This window comes from Sorghum bicolor, chromosome 6, assembly GCF_000003195.3.
Source record: "Sorghum bicolor cultivar BTx623 chromosome 6, Sorghum_bicolor_NCBIv3, whole genome shotgun sequence".
Taxonomy (NCBI): Eukaryota; Viridiplantae; Streptophyta; class Magnoliopsida; order Poales; family Poaceae; genus Sorghum; species Sorghum bicolor.
In genome coordinates, this window is record NC_012875.2 from 59,267,580 (window position 1) to 59,286,651 (window position 19,072).

Here is a 19,072-nt window from a genome sequence, read left to right on the forward strand (position 1 = left end):
CGCGTGGACCGCTACACCCCCCGCGGCGACTGCCACTGACCGACGGACCGAGGCCACGTCCTGTTCAGTCGTGGCTGACGCCGCGCAGCAGCGCAGCTGCGTCCTGTGGTACGTAGAGTACGTCGTCGTGACCGTGTCAATGTACACACGCGCGCATGCATCATGCTGCGTGCGCATTGTGCGTACTACTACCTCGTGCCAGTCTGCTGTATAGGGTATCCAGCAGGTCGAGGCGTGTACTCTCGCACTACGTACTCTAGTACTCTGCTCCCATACTCCTACAATACGTACGTGTACGTCTTCGGCTTCGAAAATGTAAACCACATACGGACCGGACCGGACCAATGGATGACGGATCATAATGAGATTCGCGAGTGTGAAGAGCTGAGCTCGCTCTTTCCGCTGTGGCCGATAAAAAGTCGCTTTTTCACCTTACTTCACATCGTCCCAGGCCATGAGGATCAACATGACGAATCATGCGCATCATCGCTGTACGTGGCTGCCGGACTGGCCGGCCTGTGATCTCGTAGGAGGGAGCAATGCCGATGCGAATGCAAATCATTCCGTTTCGTCACACTTTCAGCCATAGCCGTCACGTAACAAAGAAAGATGAAAAAGTTCCCTAGCTTCGCTAGCTCACCAATTAGCAAAAGGCGTGCTTGCTCATGAACCGTTCCAGTTTGCACAAGCACTACTGGTCTAGGAGTACAGGTACATGGCAGTGAGGATTTCTCTTGCACAATGAAAGATCTCGGAAGCAATGCGACCAACCATATAAGGCCTTTTTTAGTTCATGAATATTTGTAACTATATAATTAGTGTTTAATCATAAACTAACTAAACTTAAAAGATTTATCTCTCAATACAAATTATACAAACAATTATTTTTTATTTATATGTAATACTTTATGCATATATCTAACTATTTGATGGGATGTGTCAAAAAGTTTTTTACTAGAACTAAACAAGACCTAATCCGAAAAGACACCAGGAAAAGAGTGATTAGGGCCTTGTTTAGTTCATCCAAAAACAAAAACTTTTCAAGATTTTTATCGTCATATCGAAACTTGCGGCACATGCATTAAGCATTAAATATAAACAAAAACTAAAACTAATTACACAAATTATCTGTAAATTGCAAAATGAATTTTTTGAATCTATTAATTTATAATTAAACAATATTTGTGAAATAAAAATAAAACTATTACGGTATCCAAACCAAAAAAAATGGAAGGCCCAGAAGTAGGAAGACCCACCCGGATGAGCGGGTTCAGAGCAAAACCTGATGGTCAAGACTCCATGGCTCTTTTTTGACCTGGACGTGCATCGTGTACGGACATGGGCGTGTTGGCGTGCTTTTTTCTTTTTGATAGGGGCGTGTTGGCGTGCTACCAGCGTGACTCTCGAGTGCATGCGTTTTCAACGATGCCACGGATGCCTTTTTCACCTTTTACGCGTGTGGGGAAAAAAAGAGTTGACAATGCTACTAGTAGTACTCCTAGAACACCACCAATCTAATCTAGCACACACCCGTTCTAGATAGCATGTAAAAGAGGAGAAGGATGTAATCGATGGCTGCAATCATCAATATTCCTTCGGTCCTACGGATGTTGTTATTCTAGAGCAAATTGTTTAGCTTCCAATTTCTATTGCATTGAGAACTCGTCACTGCCTTTTGGACCAGATTGGGCCTCACCAAACCGTGAAAAGATCGGTTCACGAAACAGAACTCTTGGACTTCGGAGTAGGAGTGCTACTACTATTTTACACAGCAGTTTTTTTTTCCTTCAGTCGTGTTTGTGTTGTGTCTGCTCCAATGCTTATCTTGACAGGTCATTCCAAAAACTGGTGTTTTGAATCTTTGCCCATTTTTGTTCCGCAAGCCGTCTCAAACCCTAGGCCTTGTTTAGTTCCAAAATTTTTTGCAAAACAGGTACTGTAGCACTTTCGTTTGTTTGTGAAAAATATTGTCTAATCATGGATTAACTAGGCTCAAAAGATCCGTCCCATCAATTCCGACCAAACTATGCAATTAGTTTTTATTTTCGTCTATATTTAATACTCCATGCATGCGTCTAAAGATTCGATGTGACGGGAAATCTGAAAAATTTTGCAAATTTTTTTGGAACTAAACAAGGCCCTAGTACTACTAGTAGTGCACTGGTTGGTGATTGGTTGCCCTTGTGGCCATGTCCATATGTTTTGGGTGTCCAAGCACAGGCAAGACAAAAACACACACGGCCAGAGACAGTCTCCTGATGAGTCCGTCGTCGACTGGACGAGTCGAGCAGCAGGGCAGCAAGGCAGGGACCAGGCGTCCAGGTCAGGCCACCTCGGGGCAGACCGAATCCGATTACGATCCCGGCTCGCTACTCCGCGCCTTGTCTCGGGCAGGAAGAAGCTCCAGCCCCGGCCGGCCCGTCCACTCGGTCCACGGGCCTCCGTCCGTCCTGCTCCTGCTCCTGCTCAAGAGTCCGGCCGCCGAGACTGCGAGAGCCGAGAGCTGCTGCACTGCACACACACGGGCACACGACGACGCGTACTGCACGTACCAGACCGCCGGGGGTCGTCGCGTTGCGCGTCACCGCGGCCGCGACGCGCCAATGCGTGACGAGACGTCCGTACAGGCAGGTTGACAGCACGGCAGCGCTCGGCTCGACTGCGCCCCGACGCGACGTCCGTCCGTCCGTCGTCGTCCGCACTCGCCGGCTGCGGGCAGGGCAGCACCGCAGCAGGACCGCGCAAGCTCTCCTCGGCCGCTACCGCAAATGGAGCCGCGCGCCCTGCGCCTTTTGGGACGGCGCCAAGGATGGACATGGACGCGACGCTCCGTTCACGAGGTCAGGCCCGCTCAGGTGCCCCCTGCCGGAGCGCATGCAGCCAGAGCCAGGAACAGGAGGCGGGGCTCCAGATGGCAGTTCTTCCCGCCGGCGACGCTCTGCCTCCCTCGCTGCGTCATTCTGCATGGCATGGCGCATGCTCCGGCAGCGAGGCCAGCCACGGCGAGACTGGACGGGACGGGGGCGACGTGGGGTGGGGCCGATGTGGAGGGCGCAGCGGGGGGCAGAATCCCGGGAATGTCGTGGCCGGCGACCGCGCCCTGACCCACGACGGGGGACAGGACGTGTCGCATGACGTCACCGGGCCAGAGGTGGAGGTGGAGCGGAGGAGAGGGGAATCAAAAGCAGCAGAGCAGCCAGAAGTGTGCAGGGCAGCAACAGCTCCCTAGTAATCATACAAACGGTCGCTTTTATTTTTCCACGCCTCGGACTTCGCCAAGACCGAAACAGTGTGCTGCCGCTGCGCATGGCGCTACGAGCGCTCATCATGTACCGCTACTGTGCGTACGTACCCACGGGCCACGGAACTGTGGTAGGAATGTTTTCGTACAGTGTCTAGTAACGACTATTATACGGTTTTTTAAAAAAACTAGAAAATCGGTCGAAAATTTTCCGGGTTTGAGAATTTAATACTCGTGATAACTGTATGCTGAAAGCAAGCTGTGTGGCGTGGACATGCATGTTGTGTGTGGACTGTGGACATAAGGGCATGGGTCGAACTACTGCGACTAGCAGCGCACGCTAGATAGTCATGTCGTGATGCATGCAACGCGATGCGGTGTAAATTTTCAAGATTGCTCCTCCTATCGAATCTTTAATCGCATGTATTTGATATTAAATATAGATGAAAATAAAAACTAATTTCACAGTTTACCTGTAGTTTATGAGATTAATCTTTTAAGCCTAATTACTCTATGATTGGACAATGTTTGTCAAATAAAAATAAAAATGCTACAGTAGCTAAAAACAAATTTTTTTTGAACTAAACAAGGCCAAAGTGCATGCCTTTCCGCGGAGAAGAGTGAGGCCTTGTTTACTTGGCAAAATTTTGGTTTTGTGGCTACTGTAGCACTTTCGTTTTTATTTGACAAATATTGTCCAATTACGAAGTAACTAGGCTCAAAAGATTCATCTTACAAATTTCAGGTAACTATGTAATTAGTTTTTATTTTTATCTTTATTTAATGCTCCATGCATGTGACCAAAGATTCGATGTGACAGAGAATTTTAAAAATTTTTACGAACTAAACAAGGCCTGAGCTCTGAGGCACAGTTGCGGCGCGTGCATGCGTGCTCGCTCGGTCATGGTGGAGATCGTTCGCCGTCTTTTCTTCGTGTGTGAGCTACTACTACTGTACACAGTACCAACTACTCTTTTTTTGAAAGACCGGCCGGTACTACTATTCCTTTCATATGCTCCGTGCCTCCGTCCTCTCGTCAAAAGAAGCCATGCCACGATAGACAACTTTGGTGAACGTCAATTGCGGCCCATGCATGTACTCATGGCTCGTTGGTAGCTACCGCCTATGTTATACGGTACGGGTACGGGTATCCGATACAATACGTATCGGATACGCGGATTCGCACTTTTTATAAAAAACCCACTAAAATACTGTATCTAGGTAGGCTACCACAGCAGGCCAAAGGACAGATCGAGCGCCCGCCTGCGCAACGGACGTGCTCGAACTTGAAAAAGCATTGCGCACTCTGCCGAGAAACCTGTTTGTTCTGCATTGCAGCGTGGTTCTATAGCCGTTCAATCATGATGTATGGCCGCAAGCGCAAATGTTTGCACAAAATTTAATTCCATAAGGACTCTTATGAGAATCTAATGTACGCTATTTCCCAAATTCTCTTCGGACATTTGCATCTCTAACATTTTAGCATTTTTTCTTTGCTATTTGTTGGAGTTTGACAACTCTGAAAATCAAATGGGAAGTAGAAAAACAAGACATCTATAAGAGTTTTGCAAATCTGACTTGTCATTTACCAAAATGTGAACCCAACTGCCGAATGTTTTCAGCACACACGCGGTCTCGATCCGTTCGCGAGCTTTCTTCGCGTGTTCAGAAAGTCCGCCGCCAGTTGCTTCGTCCCGTGGCTCGGTAGCTGCTCCCTGAAGATCGGTAAGTTCACGGTCGGTCGCTGGAAGAAGTGTCTAGAGATCGACAAGCAGTGCAAGTTTCCCTTGAGATCGGCAAGCAGTGCAAGTTTCCCTAGAGATCGGCAAGTAGTCCATGACCGCCGCTGGCCGGTGGCTGCTGAGCTACGATCGCTGATCCATCTTGCTGCTGCCGTGATCGGTGTTTTTCGATCGCACGTGGGAGTCGCGGCAGATCGGTGTTTGCCAAGTCACAGACGGACTTGCATAAATGCTAGGCCTCCCATGGAATTTGCCAAGTTTCTAAAAATACAAAACCAATATACAAAATTGTTGGAGAGGTTTTGTAAATTTTGGTAAAAATTAAGAATGCAAAAACAATATTCAAAACTGTTATAGATGCTCAGAGTCTACGGTGCTAGTATGTCCTATAATCAAGGCCGTTTGGATGGGGTAGTGCTTTTAAAAAATAAATTTTTTTGTAACGTACAGTCTGATTGGATCCAAATATGATCTTAATTTGATAAACAGTATCACAGTATGTTAGGCATTTCCGAAAGGTTTTACAAGATAGATTTCCAGAGATCCACGTAAAAGAAAAAAAATATATCGTCCAGACTGAATACGACCAAGGCCTTGTTTAGTTCACTCTAAAAACCAAAAAATTTTCAAGATTCCCCGTCACATCGAATCTTATGGCACATGCATGAAACATTAAATATAGACGAAAATAAAAACTAATTACACAGTTTAGTTGTAAATCACAAGACGAATCTTTTGATCCTAGTTAGTCCATGATTGGATAATATTTGTCACAAACAAACGAAAGTGCTACAGTACTGAAAACTTTTCGCTTTTCGGAACTAAACAAGGCCCAAGCAATAAAGTCCAACCAAAATGATTCTGGCATGCAAAGATTTTCACCGAGCTTGGCTGGCTGATGAACCACAACTGCATAGTGTGTAGTACGAGTTACGAGGGAGAATCTAGTTATACTAGGGCCTTGTTTATAGTCACATCGAATCTTATGACACATGCATGAAACATTAAATATATATAAAAACAAAAACTAATTACACAGTTTATCTGTAAATCATGAGACGAATGTTTTGATCCTAATTAGTCCATGATTAGATAATATTTATCACAAACAAACGAAAGTGCTACAGTACCGAAAACTTTTCACTTTTCGGATAAACAAGGCCTAGTACTTTCACATGAGAAGAAGTATAAAAAAAACTTTGAGACGCCGCCGCACACGGCATGGAGACATTATCCCCGGGCGCGTCACCGCTAATGATGAGCTTTATAACCCCAAGCCCTGAGCTCCAACCATTTTGTCACCCGGAAAGACGCGCCGCCTTGCGCCAGGGGAATATACGTAGACAAGGCGCAGCAGCCAGCAGCTGCTAAACCCTGGAATCTCGCACATGATTAGGCTGCCAGGCCGCTTTGCGACGCTTTCAGTTCGGATTTGACAGGTGCCTAATCCTCCTATACGTATATGCCTACGGTTCGTCATGGTAGAAACTACCAGTACTAGTACAGTATTTCGTCACATTCGTTCGTGGTCCACCTCGGAGACAGAGACATTTGCGAATTTTGTCTTTGCAAATTGCAATGCCACGGAGTGGAGTCGTCCAAAGGCTAGGGAGAGAGCACAGACCAGAGACGAGATGAAACGGGGAAAGCAAATGAAGGGAACGAACGGACACGCTGCCAAAGCCCAAAGGGAAGGAGTGGAAGTGACGGCGGGCGGAAAAGGGCGGCCACTTTGCTTGTGGCTGGCGACCCGACGCCCCGTTGGTTCCTCCGTCCCTGCCCTTTCGCGGTTTCGCTCCGTTTTGCCCATGGGAATCTGGGACTGCGACGCGGGGGGCGGGAGCATGGGCCACGGGGTGGGACGCGTGCTCGGTTGTCGCCACATGACATGCAGGGCAATGCGGTGCGAGGCCTGCCCTGCCGGCCTCGTAATCCGCGCGCGGCCACGGCGAGACCGCGCTCAGCCGAGTGCATGGAATGATCGGGCCATTTTGGTTCTCCGGTGTCCGATCCGGGCGCGGGGGCCGAGGAGCACGCGCGCTCCTGCGTACGGCGGGGGAAAGGCGGGAGCGGAGCGGCCGGCCGGAGGGGAAAGGCCCGGTTCGATCGATCGATGGCGTTGGCGGCCTGGGCTCTAGGGCCATCATGCTGGGCTTCAAGGTCCCGGTGGCGTGGCGTGGCAGTGGCACGGATGGGATGGGACGCCCGCTTTTGGGGCCATTTTCTCTTCTCCCTCGTGACCTTCTCCTCCAGTCCTCTGTGCTTTTGGTCAGGGAATGCCCTTGCTGCGGGCACTGTTTCAGCCCTCACACATGCCACAAGTGACATCTTTTCCACCCCCTATACTTCTAGTGCTGCTGGGTCACTGCTGCGGTACGTAACTCGGTACAGTTTTAGGCCTTGTTTAGTTCCAAAATATTTTTACAAAATCGACACTGTAGCTTTTTCGTTTGTATTTGACAAATATTGTCCAATTATGGACTAACTAGGCTCAAAACTGTGTAATTAGTTTTTATTCGGTACAGCTTTTTCGTCTCGTCAATTTCGACCAAACTGTGTAATTAGTTTTTATTTTTGTCTATATTTAATACTTCATGCATGTGTCTAAAGATTCGATGTGACGGGAAATCTAAAAAATTTTGCAAAATTTTTTGGGAAGTAAACAAGGCCTTATACTGCTAGGACTAGCACTGTTCTCTCCTCCTTTTTCTTCGCTGATGAAGCCTGAACAAAAATTCTGCACGAGTAATGGTAGAACTGTCGCGTCCAGTTTTGTATGCATACTACTGTACAACGTAGGGGTGGGTGAGCCCGCTCGTTGTTATTCGTACTAGTACTACGTGTGTTCATTCCTGCCGGCTCGAGGAGCTGCATCGCTAGCCTGCCTAGCGGGTTTACAATAGGTGTTCATGCCATGACTGACGTACAGTGCCTTTAAATGGAGCAGAAATACACAGCCGGCGATGGTAATAAAAATTTGATTGTTCATCACAGCACAAGTTGTTAACCAGGTGCCTGGCCCAGTTTTTGTTTCCTAAGGCGTTGCCCTTTTTTTGTTTGAGTAAAAGGGAAGGCGTGGGGAGGCCCATAGCCCATGGCCATAGGGGAACTTGAAAGGATGGGCCTCCACTACGAGTGTCCGAGCCGTCTTTCTCTTTTAATCACGAGGAATTCCAATCCAAATCACGAACACTCCTACACGAGTCCATATTGGTCAACGCCATGTAATGTAAAACAGCTACTGCTAAATATAATGCTAATACATCTCGCTGTGGCACATGTTCACGGATGAACCAACCAGACCGCCATCATCGTCGACATTGACACTCGCACTGGCAAGTTCCCATGCCTCGAGCTTGGACACCTTCACTGCATCCGATCCATTGTTGAACACGTACAGGTGGCTGCTACCTGTTACAACGTGCTCGGGGTACACTCTGGCCGTCATGCACGTCCTCCCTCCGCCGCCGAAGCTCTCCACGATCGAGTGATCGATCTGTACATAGTACGAGCATGCACACGCATCATGAGTCATATGCACATTTGAGGTATTCGTGTCACTGCAAGATTCTAAGAAACATCCAACAGTGCCAAGTACTAGTAAGCTCACCAATGTTCTTAACGATATGCTCATGTCTTTCTCGATGTCCACGTTGATGAACCCTCCATGCGTTGGCTTGTACACGTCTGCCTTCGTGTAGGACCTACACATTTGATTTTTGGTTCACAGATTGGCTGATTGCAATGTCAAGATCAGGCCGCAAAAAGTATTGCTCTGTTTGTTTCTGTACCTGCTGAGGTCCGTGCACATGAGAACAGCGTACTCGTGCAGGAGCCTGAACACCCTGAAGAACACGGCGGTGTGCTCATGCAGGTCGCCGGAGGCCATCACCAGCAGCCCGAACGGGCCGACCCCGCCTCGCACGGAGGCGCCCTTCTCCCGGCACAGCGCGTCAGGGTCAGCCAGCCGGCTGGGGTCGAGTCCCTCGGCGCGACCGAGGCTCGGGATCTCGAACACGACGTCAACGTCCGCCTGCGAGCTCCGGATCCCCGTGACCTCGCGCAGCCCGCCGGCAGGCTCCAACTCTGCACCCTCAAGCGGCGGCGCGCGCCTCGTCCTCAGCGTCTCGATCTCCTCCACGGGCCACTGCACCAGCTGCTTCCCGCCGCCGTCCAGCCACAGCGCCCGCGGGAACGACTGGAGGCCGGACCAGCCCCGGGCGACGTCGTCGGCCTCGCTGTCGGACTCGTTCACCCACGCCCACAGCACCCGCCGGCTCCTGCGCGCGTCGAAGAACGTCTTGGACGCGTACAGGTGCCCGCGGTCGATCCTCCGCCAACTGCGGTAGTCGCCGTCCTCGTCCGGCGTGAACGTGTCCGCCCCGTCGTCGTACGTCCCGACCGCGTAGTAGTCCTCCAGCGTGTCCGGCATGCTCACCTTGAGGACGTGCCGCACGCCCTTGCCGCTCGCCGACGTGTCCAGCCCCTCCTCCGCGCCGCCGCGCGTCGCCACGGGGAACAGGTCCGGGCACTCGGCCATCACGGCGTCCCGCGACGCGTGCAGCGGCGTGGCGCGCCGCTCCCAGCGCAGGAAGTCCGCGCTGCGGTACACGAGCGTGGCGCCCACGCCGTCGGCCACCGCGGAGATGGCGAACCGCCACAGCCCGTCCCGGCCCAGCCACGCCGTGGTGGGGTCCCGGAAGTCGTTCGCCGACACGTCGGCGGGGAGCGGGACGACCGGGTTGTAGGCTGGCTTGGCCCACTCGCGGAGGAGCGGGTCGCGCGGGTTCTTAGGGAACGCGATGTTCTGGACCTGCCGGCGGTCCGTGTCGATGCCGGAGTAGAGGATCCCCGGCGTGCCGTCCGGAAGGATGGTGACAGACCCTGACGCGCAGCCGTTGGCGTCGAACGGCGCCGTCGGGTCCAGCGCGTTGCCGAGGGCCGCCCAGTTCACGAGGTCGCCGGAGACGGAGTGGCCCCAGGAGAGGTTGCCCACGTCCCAGAGCGCGCCGTGCGGGTTGTACTGGTAGAACAGGTGGTACATGCCGTTGTAGTACACGGGCCCTGTTGGTCAACGAGGCCTTAGCGACCATGGAGAGAGCTGAGGAAACAAAGCCAAGAACAGATCGAGCACCAAAAGAAGAACACGCACCATTCGGATCTGAGAGTTCTCGTCGTGACCGCCATGAATTTGCATCCAGAGGAGACGACGTTCCACAGCCATATTAAGAGATAGAGTTCACTGAAATCGATCTGTGGCTGAACTAATTCATATAGCAAGGATATTTGTAAGTTACCGTTCTGCCAGTTCTTGGCGGGCTGGAAGTGAAACGCAGTTCTCACATGGTCCTGCGTCCTCGCGATGCAAATCGATGACGAAGACGACGAAGTGGGGAGAAGAAGGCAGATCAAGAACACCGTGATGACGCGTATAGCAAGGAGAAGTGCTGCCATTTGGCCCAGTCACCAGCGAATGTGAGTGGCACATCACGAGAGCGGATGGTTGGCTTTGTTGCAAGTGTTGCTTCTACTGCTTTTACAATTTTTCATTTTTCAAACGCTTGAAATCGACAGGCCTCCAAAGTCCTTATCTCTAGTTTAGTTTATGACTAGCCACCATGTGCAGGATGTTTAATTAAGCAATAATGACCAATTGGTCTTACATCAGATTCCTACATAAGCATGCATCTTGATCAGATCTAGTCAGCCTCAATGGGAGTTTCATAGCTCAGTTTCCAACACATCTGTTTTTTAGAAACAGTGCATTGGAGTTTTATGGGGATGAAACTCTCTCTACTCTCATGAAACTCTTATCATCTCTCTCTTCATTACTATAGCGCCACATCAGCATATTTAATGTGCATGAAACTTTTATAAAACTCCATTGAGACTGGCCTTATTCAACATTTTGCAGGACCCACTGCACTTAGGCCTTGTTCAGTTCGGAAAAAATTTCGGATTTTGATACTATAACACTTTCGTTTTTTTTTTAAAAATAGGATAAAAAGATTCGTCTCGCAATTTACAGAAAAACTGTGTAATTAGTTTTTGTTTTCGTTTATATTTAATGCTTGATGCATGTGTCGCAAGATTCGATGTGACGGGAAATCTTGAAAACTTTTTGAATTTCGGGGTGAACTAAACAAGGCCTTAGCTTTTGACCAAAACCCCTTGGCAATCACAATGAGAACCATGATTCATGTAACTATTTCTTATGCTATTTTCTTAAAGAAACCCCGAGTCGACCGTCAGCCAAGCTTTCTGATGGATTCATCCAAGGAAGATGAGGCAAGCCAAGATCTAGATATCACTGAAGATTGCATTGAGGAAAAGTGTCTTCAAATGTCTTGTGAAACTTTGTCATGGCTGCTGCTCAGCCCCTCTTTTGGGATCGTTGCGTTATCTGTTGTCAAACATTTTTGTTGGGTTAACTCCAAGTAGCTTTCGCTTTTTTTTTCTGTCGTCTGGCTCTTCTTTTTTGCTGTCAAAACTCTGGATACTTTGTATTTCCGTTATTAGTAATGAAAATGGGATAACCCCTAGTTCAAAAAAATATAACTATTTCTTAGTAAGCAAATTTCAGTTAACGTTTTCTAATCCAAGTATCAGACACCCAATGACGTTTATTCAGCCTCTTCCATGATCTCTTAGGAGTCAACCAAATGCCTCACTTCCCATCTCTCCAGCTATTGAATTAGGACTACCGTAGTGACCAGTCACCCCTAATGCCTCACTTACCTTCTCCCCATCTGTTGAATTAGGGCTATGTGGCTCTAAAAATAGCACAAGAAAAATCTAAATCAAATTCTATCCACTGAATATGTTAATGTGGAGACTCTAGATAATATAATATACTTTGCCAAAGCTACATTATTCAACACATGAGATCACAAATGGGCTTGTTATATAGTAGGTCATAATCCATCCATACGGCGTACGATGAACAACGACAATGGGACGGACGATATACATCCAAGCTTTATTTTGACATGCATGCACTTCGCTCAACCTTACGGTTGCCCCTATATATCTATCCAGCGTCATCCGAGAGGACTGGAACAACCACGGGCGATTACAGTGTGCCCACACGGTAGTCTTCTTCAACGTTGACGCTTGCCGTCCCTAGCTCCCAGGCCTCCAGCTTGGACACAGTCACTGGGTGAGCTCCGTTGTTGAACAGGTACAGGTGGCTACTGCCTCCTGCTACCACGTGCTCAGGGTACACTCGGGCCGTGATGCACGTCCGGCCCCCGCCTCCGAAGCTCTCGATGACAGAGTGGTCAATCTGTTTTTTTGAGCATGCAACGTGACGTTGAATGTCACCTTTGTTAAACCACAGGGATAAGCTTCAGCTAAGAATGAAGATAAGTTTTCTGCTGCTGCCACTGAAAATCTCACCAGTGTTCTTAGCGATATGCTCCTGTCCTTCTCCACGTCCACGTCAACAAATCCTGCGTAGACTGGCTTGTGCACCCCCTCTTTTGTCGATGACCTGTACTTCCACACGTTTGCAGCAAAAATGCATGCAAAAGATAGTTGTCAATATGTTTGTTTGTTTGCTTGTTTAGAATCTGAATTGGTAGCTAAACAGAGGCGCTCGGTTCAGTTAGCACTTAGCAGAGTTGCATGCAATGTATACCTTGTCAGGTCGGCGCACATGAGGACCTTGTACGTGCCACCGTGCCTGAACACCCTGAAGAACACGGTGGTCTGCTCCCGCATGTCGCCGGACGCCATCACGACGAGCCCGAACGGCCCGACGCCGCCAGGGCCCGGTGAGGAAGCGTCCTTCTTCTCCGCATACACACACAGCTTCTGGGGATCTTGCAGCCACTTGGGGTCCAGCTCCTCGGCGTCCTCCAGGCTCGGGAGGTCGAACACGACCTCCACGTCCGCCTGCAGGGCATCGACGCCGGCGATCTCGTGAAGGCCGCCGGAGCCGATCTCCGCCCCAACCAGCGCGACTCGCTCCCTCCGCAGCGTCTCGATCTCCTCCACCGGCCACTGCACCAGCTGCTTCCCGTCGGCGTCCAGCCACAGCGCCCTCGGGAACGTCTGGATGCCCGTCCAGTCCTTGCCGACGTCGTCGGAGCGGCTGTCCGTCTCGTCCACCCACGCCCACAGCACGCGCCGCTTCTTCCGCGCGTCGAAGAACGTCTTGGCCCCGAACAGGTGGCCGTGGTCGATCCGGCGCCAGTTCCGGACGTCGTGGTCGCCGTCGTCCACCGGCGCGAACGTGTCGGTCTCATCGTCGTACCGGCCGACCACGTAGTAGTCCTCGTCGGCGGCCTTGCTGAGCTTGAGGACGTGCCTCACCCCGGGCCCGGCGCTCACCGACGTGTCGAGCCCCTCCGTGCCGCGCTCTGCCACCGGGAACAGGTCGGGGCACTCCCAGACAGGCACGTCGGGGGACGCGTGCAGCGGCGCGGCGTTCCGCTCCCAGTGGACGAAGTCCGCGCTGCGGTACACCACGGTGGAGCCGACGCCGCCGACCTCGGCCACGACGGCGAACCGCCAGAGCCCGTCGCGGCCCAGCCACGCCGTGGTGGGGTCCCGGAAGTTGTTGCGCGTCACGTCGGCGGGCTGCGGGACGACCGGGTTGCAGCTGGGCTTGTGCCACTCCCGGAGGAGCGGGTCCGACGGGTTCTTGGGGAACGCCACGTTCTGCACCTGCACGTCGTTGGCGTCGCGCCCGGTGTAGAGGATGGCCGGGCGGCCATCGGCGAGCGTGGTGGTGGAACCCGACCAGCAGCCCTCGGCGTCGAACGGCGACGTCGGGTCCAGCGCTGTGCCCAGGAAGGCCCAGTTCACGAGGTCGCCGGAGACGGAGTGGCCCCAGGAGAGCTTACCGGTGCCGAACAGTGGGCCGTGCGGGTTGTACTGGAAGAACAGGTGGTACATGCCCTTGTGGTACAAAGGCCCTGCCACAGCCGCACTAGGTGTCATTTGTATGTATGAAAGAATTTCAATATTTTAAGATTAGGCAGAATTGTTTTGGAGTTGAGACTGAATTTTGTCCAAGATATCGAGCTGAGAACCGAAGAACAATTGAAAGCATTGACAGATGGAGAGATATTCCTACAGAAGAATGCGTACCATTTGGATCTGTTCAGTTTCATCCACACACGTGTCCCAGCGAAATCAGGAGCCCCAGATGCAAATAAAAACAGAAAAAAAAAATCAGAGTTTGCTTCTTTTTCATGATTTCTATGGCTTTGACATGATCAAGCACAAATCCTGCATACCGTTCATCCAGTTCTTGGCAGGCTGGAAGTGGTACGCTGTTCGGCCATGGCGTAGGCTCTGCTTCCCGTTCATGGCGCAAGTTGGGGAGGACGATTGGACGAAGAGAAGATGAACAGGAAGGCGAAGGTGAAATTCCACACCATTGTCATTGCCGGATGATCAGGGTGTTTTTATAGCTAATAGAAAATGTGGATAGCTTGGAGATTTCAGAAGACTTCAAGCCGCAACAGTCCACCAAGTCTCCATGTTAATATTGTTTTAGACTTGGGCCTTGACTGCGCAGGATTAATTCGTGCCTAAGCATGCTTAGCCGATAACAAAGTAGTGCTAAGCGGATGAGGTGCTGAGTAATTCAGGTGTTGTTTACTTGGTGGAACGCGCTTTCTTCTCCATAATACTGATGAAACGTCAGGGTGAGAAAGCTCCTCGCATTTTCCGGTAGGTGGACGGCTATTTTTTTTCTTTTATTTACATAGACCATGTTGGGGATATACACTCTCAACAGATGATCATCACACCATTGCTTATGTGCAAATCTGACTAGGGCCTCCAACTCAAAAAGTTTTCACCCATTACATCAAATATTTGGACGTATGCATGAAGTACTAAATATAGATAAAAAATAAACTAATTATATAGTTTAGTTGGAAATCACATGATGAATCTTTTAACCCTGCTTAGTCTATGATTAGCCTACATATGCTAATGATAGATTAATTAGGTTTAATAAATTTGTCTCGCGGTTTTCAGTCAAGTTATGTAATTAGTTTTTTTATTAGTATCCAAATACCACTTCCGTCATCTTACGAAACATCTGATGTGACATCCAAAAATTTCTCTCTCTCCAACTAATCAAGGCCTAGCTCTAGGAATAGAGACACAAAGTATCTCAGTTTTTTTGGTTGTGCGAAGTCTTCAAAATACAACCAGGAATTTTGTGGTTACATTTTTTCCATTTTTGTACACATAAATCCAGTTTTTAGAAGCTTCTAATATATTTTGTGATGTTGAGAAATTTTATTTGGGTTTCTCCTGTCCTGTCCGAGCATATCTCCAGAATTATTCTTAGAATTTTTAGATGTTTGAAGTTATTTTTTGTTTTAAAAACCTTATTAGGTGTTTTTCTTAAACTAAAAAGGATGAAACTACCTTATAAATGTTTTTCCATGTTACGGAGGTGTTTTAGTTCTAAATCGTAGAAGATATTTTGTTATATAGACACATAACTTTTGCTATTCACTTAACCTAGCCAAAATTGAGATTGGTTGACTACTTAAAATGTGACATGGAGATTTATTTTCGAAAGGAGGAAGTACATCTATATACTCAATCTCTATCGAATTATAAGTTGTTTTAACTTTTTTTTACATACATAGCTTTTATTGTGTATTTAGACATAATGTATACCAAGGTGCATAACAAAATATATGCATTTATAAAATAAGAAGACTTGTGTTTTAAAATGGAGGAAGTACTACATAGTAAAAACAATATATTTAGAAAAAAACAAAATGTGTTACACTTTTGTTTGCATGGGGTATGAGTTAAGTAAGTCATGTTGTCTGATTTTAGAGTTGAAGGACTATGGTTAAGCTGATAGCCCAACCGGCGAGCCACATCTTTGGAATTCATTTTTCCTCCTCTCCAAATCAACCAGTATGGATTTCTCAATATTTCTTATTTGAAATACATTTTTTTTTCTTTCTCCCAACTCCCAAGTAATCAAATCAAACGGACCCCATATTATCAACACAATAACCTGAAGATAATTAATAGGATTCACTTTCGTCTTTAGATTGAGACACGATCAGGCCGGCATCCCCAACAGCATTCACGGTCGCCGCGGCGAGCTCCCATGCCTCGAGCTTGGGCACCTCCACCTTGCCCGTGCCATTGTTGAACACGAACAAGTGGCTGTTGCTCGTCTCCGCGTGCTCAGGGTACACTCGAGCAGTGATGCAGATCCGCCCTTCAGCTCCGAAGCTCTCCAGCATCGAGTGATCAATCTATGCAAATTACATACCATCTGAGCAAATCGCTGAAGAATCGTGCAGGTGCAGCAAACGAATCTCAAAAGAAAACTCACCAGGGTTCTCAATTTGATGGTCTCGTGCTCCTCTACGTCGACGTCCACGAATCCTCCGTATGGCGGCTTGTACACGCCGGCCCTCGTCGTCGACCTCGTTAGGTCGGTGCACATGAGAAGCCTGTACCTGCCCTGGTGCCTGAACACCCGGAAGAAGACGGTGGTGTGCTCCCGCAGGTCGCCGGAGGCCAACACGATGAGCCCGAACGGCCCGACGCCGCCCGGCACCGAGGCGCCCTTCTCCCCGCACAGCTTCTGCGGGTCCAGCAGCCGGTTGGCGTCCAGCGCCTCGGCCTCAGCCAGGCTCGGGACCTTGAACTCGACCTCCACGTCCGCCTGCGACCCGGCGACGCCGACGATCTCGTTCATGCCTCCGGCGCTCAGCACCGTTCCGCGGCGCAGGCCGACGCGCTTCCTCCGTAGCGTCTCGATCTCCTCCACCGGCCACTGCCGCAGCTGCTTCCCGTCCTCGTCCAGCCACAGCTTCCTCGGGAACGTCTGCGTACGTCGCACAAGCCAGAGAGCGGTGAGCGAGTGTGTCAGAGACTCACTGATCAGAGCAAGCAAAGGGTGCCGGCGGGGTACCTGAACGCCGGACCAGCCCTTGGCGACGTCGTCGGCCTGGCTGTCGGACTCGTTGGCCCACGCCCACAGCACGCGCCGGCTGTGGCGCGCGTCGAAGAAGGACTTGGACGCGTACACGTGGCCGTAGTCCAGCCGCCGCCAGGCGCGCACGTCGTCGCCGCGCTCGGGCTCCGCCGGCACGAACGCGTCCGCCGCGGCGTCGTACCGCCCCACCATGTAGTAGTCCTGGAGCGTGTCCATCACGCTGAGCTTCAACACGTGCCGCACCCCATCGCCGCTCGCCGACGCGTCGAGCCCTTCACCGTCGTCGTCGCCACCGCTCTCCTCCTTCACCGGGAACAGGTCCGGGCACTCCACCATACCCGCGGCGCGCGAGGCGTGCAGCGGCGCGGTGGCCGCGCGCTCCCAGCGGAGGAAGTCCGGGCTCCGGTACACGAGCGTGGACGCCACGCCGCGGACCTCGGCGGACACCACGATGCGCCACAGCCCGTCGCGGCCCAGCCACGCCGTCGAGGGGTCCCGGAACTTGTCGCCGGGGACGTCGGCGGGGAGCGGGATGACGGGGTTGTAGCTGGGCTTGTCCCACTCGCGGAGGAGAGGGTCGGCAGGGTTCCTCGGGAACGCCACGTTCTGCACCTGCTCCCCGCTGGCGTCGATGCCCGTGTAGAGGATGGCCGGGGTGCCGCCGGGGAGGATGGTGGCGGAGCCCGACCAGCAGCCGTTGGCGTCGAAGGGCGACGTCGGGTCCAGCGCCGTGTCCAGTGCGGCCCAGTTGACGAGGTCGCCGGAGACGGAGTGGCCCCAGGAGAGATTGCCGATGTCCCAGAGCGCGCCGTGCGGGTTGTACTGGTAGAAGAAATGGTACATGCCGTTGTAGTACATCGGCCCTGTTCGTAGCAGGAGTATAACACAAGAATTAACCGTGGCTTTGTCATTTATTAGCAGAAGTATATCATCGTGATCAGCAGATCCAGCAGCTACACAAAAATGTCTGGTCCGGAGATTTTAGACACAAAAATGTAGACAGCTTATAGACAGCATGGCCAATCTGGTCCGGAGGTTTTAGACACAAAAATGTAGACAGCTGCATGGTTTACTAAAGGAATTGGAACAGGATGATTTCTATTCAGTGTTGGCGTGTTGCAGCTAATCCATCCACTCATGTAGTCATGCTATAGAGCAGGCAAGATTTATGCATGCATGCAAAAAAAAAAAAAAAAAGTTCGGCGCGATGAGACACGGCCGACTACAAAAGCAGGTATACGGTGGCAAGCACACTTGGCACTCCAATCTGCCCTATCAAAGTGGGCCACACGTGTATCTTTCCATGATTTCTTTGTTCCTTCCTTTGTCTGCTTTTTCTTATCGCCTATGGAAGTATGGATAGGTTCATGCTGCTGACTACTACTATGTTCGTCCCAGGATGTCATCCGTGCAATTCGATTCAATTAGATACTCACGCGACATGATCAAGCGACACAGTTCAGCTAAAGCGGCGCAAAGCAAATTCTACATCTGACGGGGGTATGAAAACCAAGAACAGAGCACCAAGAACATGAAGGAGTCAGCACATACCATTCGGATCTGAGGATCGCCGGAGACGGCCAAGGAAATCCACCGGGATGAGCAGTTCGCCGCGCGATCGGACAACCACACGAATCGGTTCAGAACATCTGGTTCGGATCAAAGCACTAGCATGCAAACGGCTAGAGAGAAGACAAGTCAGCGCGCTAGCTCACCGTTCTGCCAGTTCTTGGCGGGCTGGAAGTGGTAGGCGGTCCTGCCGGCACGGCTGCCGCCGCCGTCGCTCTCGCTCGCGGTTGTCGCCGGCCGAAGAGCAGACGACGACGACGACGACGCGAGGAGGCACAGGTGGAAGGCGACGACGGACAGCGGGAGCCCCGCCATGGTCGATGCGGGACGAGAGCGAACCCTCTGGTTGCTCTGCTCCAGCTCTGCCTCTGCTGACGAGTCCCGGATTAACATATATAGTCTCAGAAGCTTGTTATTAACAAGTTGAAGACTTGCCACCAATTCACCATGTTGTTAGTACTACTACTATTTTAGTATAATTTTGAAGTGTGAATTGCTATTAGCCATGGCCATGGAGTGCTTATTCCTCGGATCCACACGGGATCGTGTTGCGTGAGCGATCCAGATTCCATTTCCATG

At 50.7% G+C, this 19,072-nt stretch overlaps 3 protein-coding genes across 3 annotated transcripts; all 3 read right to left on the reverse strand.

Annotated features, from left to right (window-relative positions):
- LOC8082557 (beta-fructofuranosidase, insoluble isoenzyme 6) lies at nt 8,192-10,525 on the reverse strand. The gene is made up of 5 exons (XM_021462788.1): nt 10,281-10,525; nt 10,136-10,144; nt 8,775-10,047; nt 8,594-8,687; nt 8,192-8,479 (listed from the first exon to the last, which is right to left on the reverse strand). The coding sequence occupies exons 1-5, from the start codon at nt 10,435-10,437 to the stop codon at nt 8,240-8,242; spliced, it is 1,773 nt and encodes a 590-aa protein (XP_021318463.1). The 5' UTR covers nt 10,438-10,525; the 3' UTR covers nt 8,192-8,239.
- Nucleotides 11,826-14,572, reverse strand: LOC8082558 (beta-fructofuranosidase, insoluble isoenzyme 5). The gene is made up of 5 exons (XM_002448667.2): nt 14,229-14,572; nt 14,080-14,088; nt 12,623-13,904; nt 12,382-12,475; nt 11,826-12,268 (listed from the first exon to the last, which is right to left on the reverse strand). The coding sequence occupies exons 1-5, from the start codon at nt 14,299-14,301 to the stop codon at nt 12,056-12,058; spliced, it is 1,671 nt and encodes a 556-aa protein (XP_002448712.1). The 5' UTR covers nt 14,302-14,572; the 3' UTR covers nt 11,826-12,055.
- On the reverse strand, nt 15,870-19,043 carry LOC8082559 (beta-fructofuranosidase, insoluble isoenzyme 7). Its single transcript, XM_002448668.2, has 5 exons — nt 18,640-19,043; nt 18,476-18,484; nt 16,901-17,787; nt 16,316-16,813; nt 15,870-16,235 (listed from the first exon to the last, which is right to left on the reverse strand). Exons 1-5 carry the CDS (start codon nt 18,884-18,886, stop codon nt 15,999-16,001), a joined length of 1,878 nt encoding a protein of 625 aa, XP_002448713.2. The 5' UTR covers nt 18,887-19,043; the 3' UTR covers nt 15,870-15,998.

Coding starts and splice junctions, on each gene's coding strand:
- LOC8082559 (XM_002448668.2), bottom strand. CDS start 18,886: ATGTTAATCCGGGACTCGTCAGCAGAGGCAGAGCTGGAGCAGAGCAAC. Junction 16,814..16,900: donor AGGGCTGGTCCGGCGTTCAG/GTACCCCGCCGG, acceptor CGACGTACGCAG/ACGTTCCCGAGGAAGCTGTG. Junction 16,236..16,315: donor CCATCAAATTGAGAACCCTG/GTGAGTTTTCTT, acceptor TAATTTGCATAG/ATTGATCACTCGATGCTGGA.
- LOC8082557 (XM_021462788.1), bottom strand. CDS start 10,437: ATGGCAGCACTTCTCCTTGCTATACGCGTCATCACGGTGTTCTTGATC. Junction 8,688..8,774: donor ATGTGCACGGACCTCAGCAG/GTACAGAAACAA, acceptor TCAAATGTGTAG/GTCCTACACGAAGGCAGACG. Junction 8,480..8,593: donor GCATATCGTTAAGAACATTG/GTGAGCTTACTA, acceptor TACTATGTACAG/ATCGATCACTCGATCGTGGA.
- LOC8082558 (XM_002448667.2), bottom strand. CDS start 14,301: ATGAACGGGAAGCAGAGCCTACGCCATGGCCGAACAGCGTACCACTTC. Junction 12,476..12,622: donor ATGTGCGCCGACCTGACAAG/GTATACATTGCA, acceptor GTGGAAGTACAG/GTCATCGACAAAAGAGGGGG. Junction 12,269..12,381: donor GCATATCGCTAAGAACACTG/GTGAGATTTTCA, acceptor TCAAAAAAACAG/ATTGACCACTCTGTCATCGA.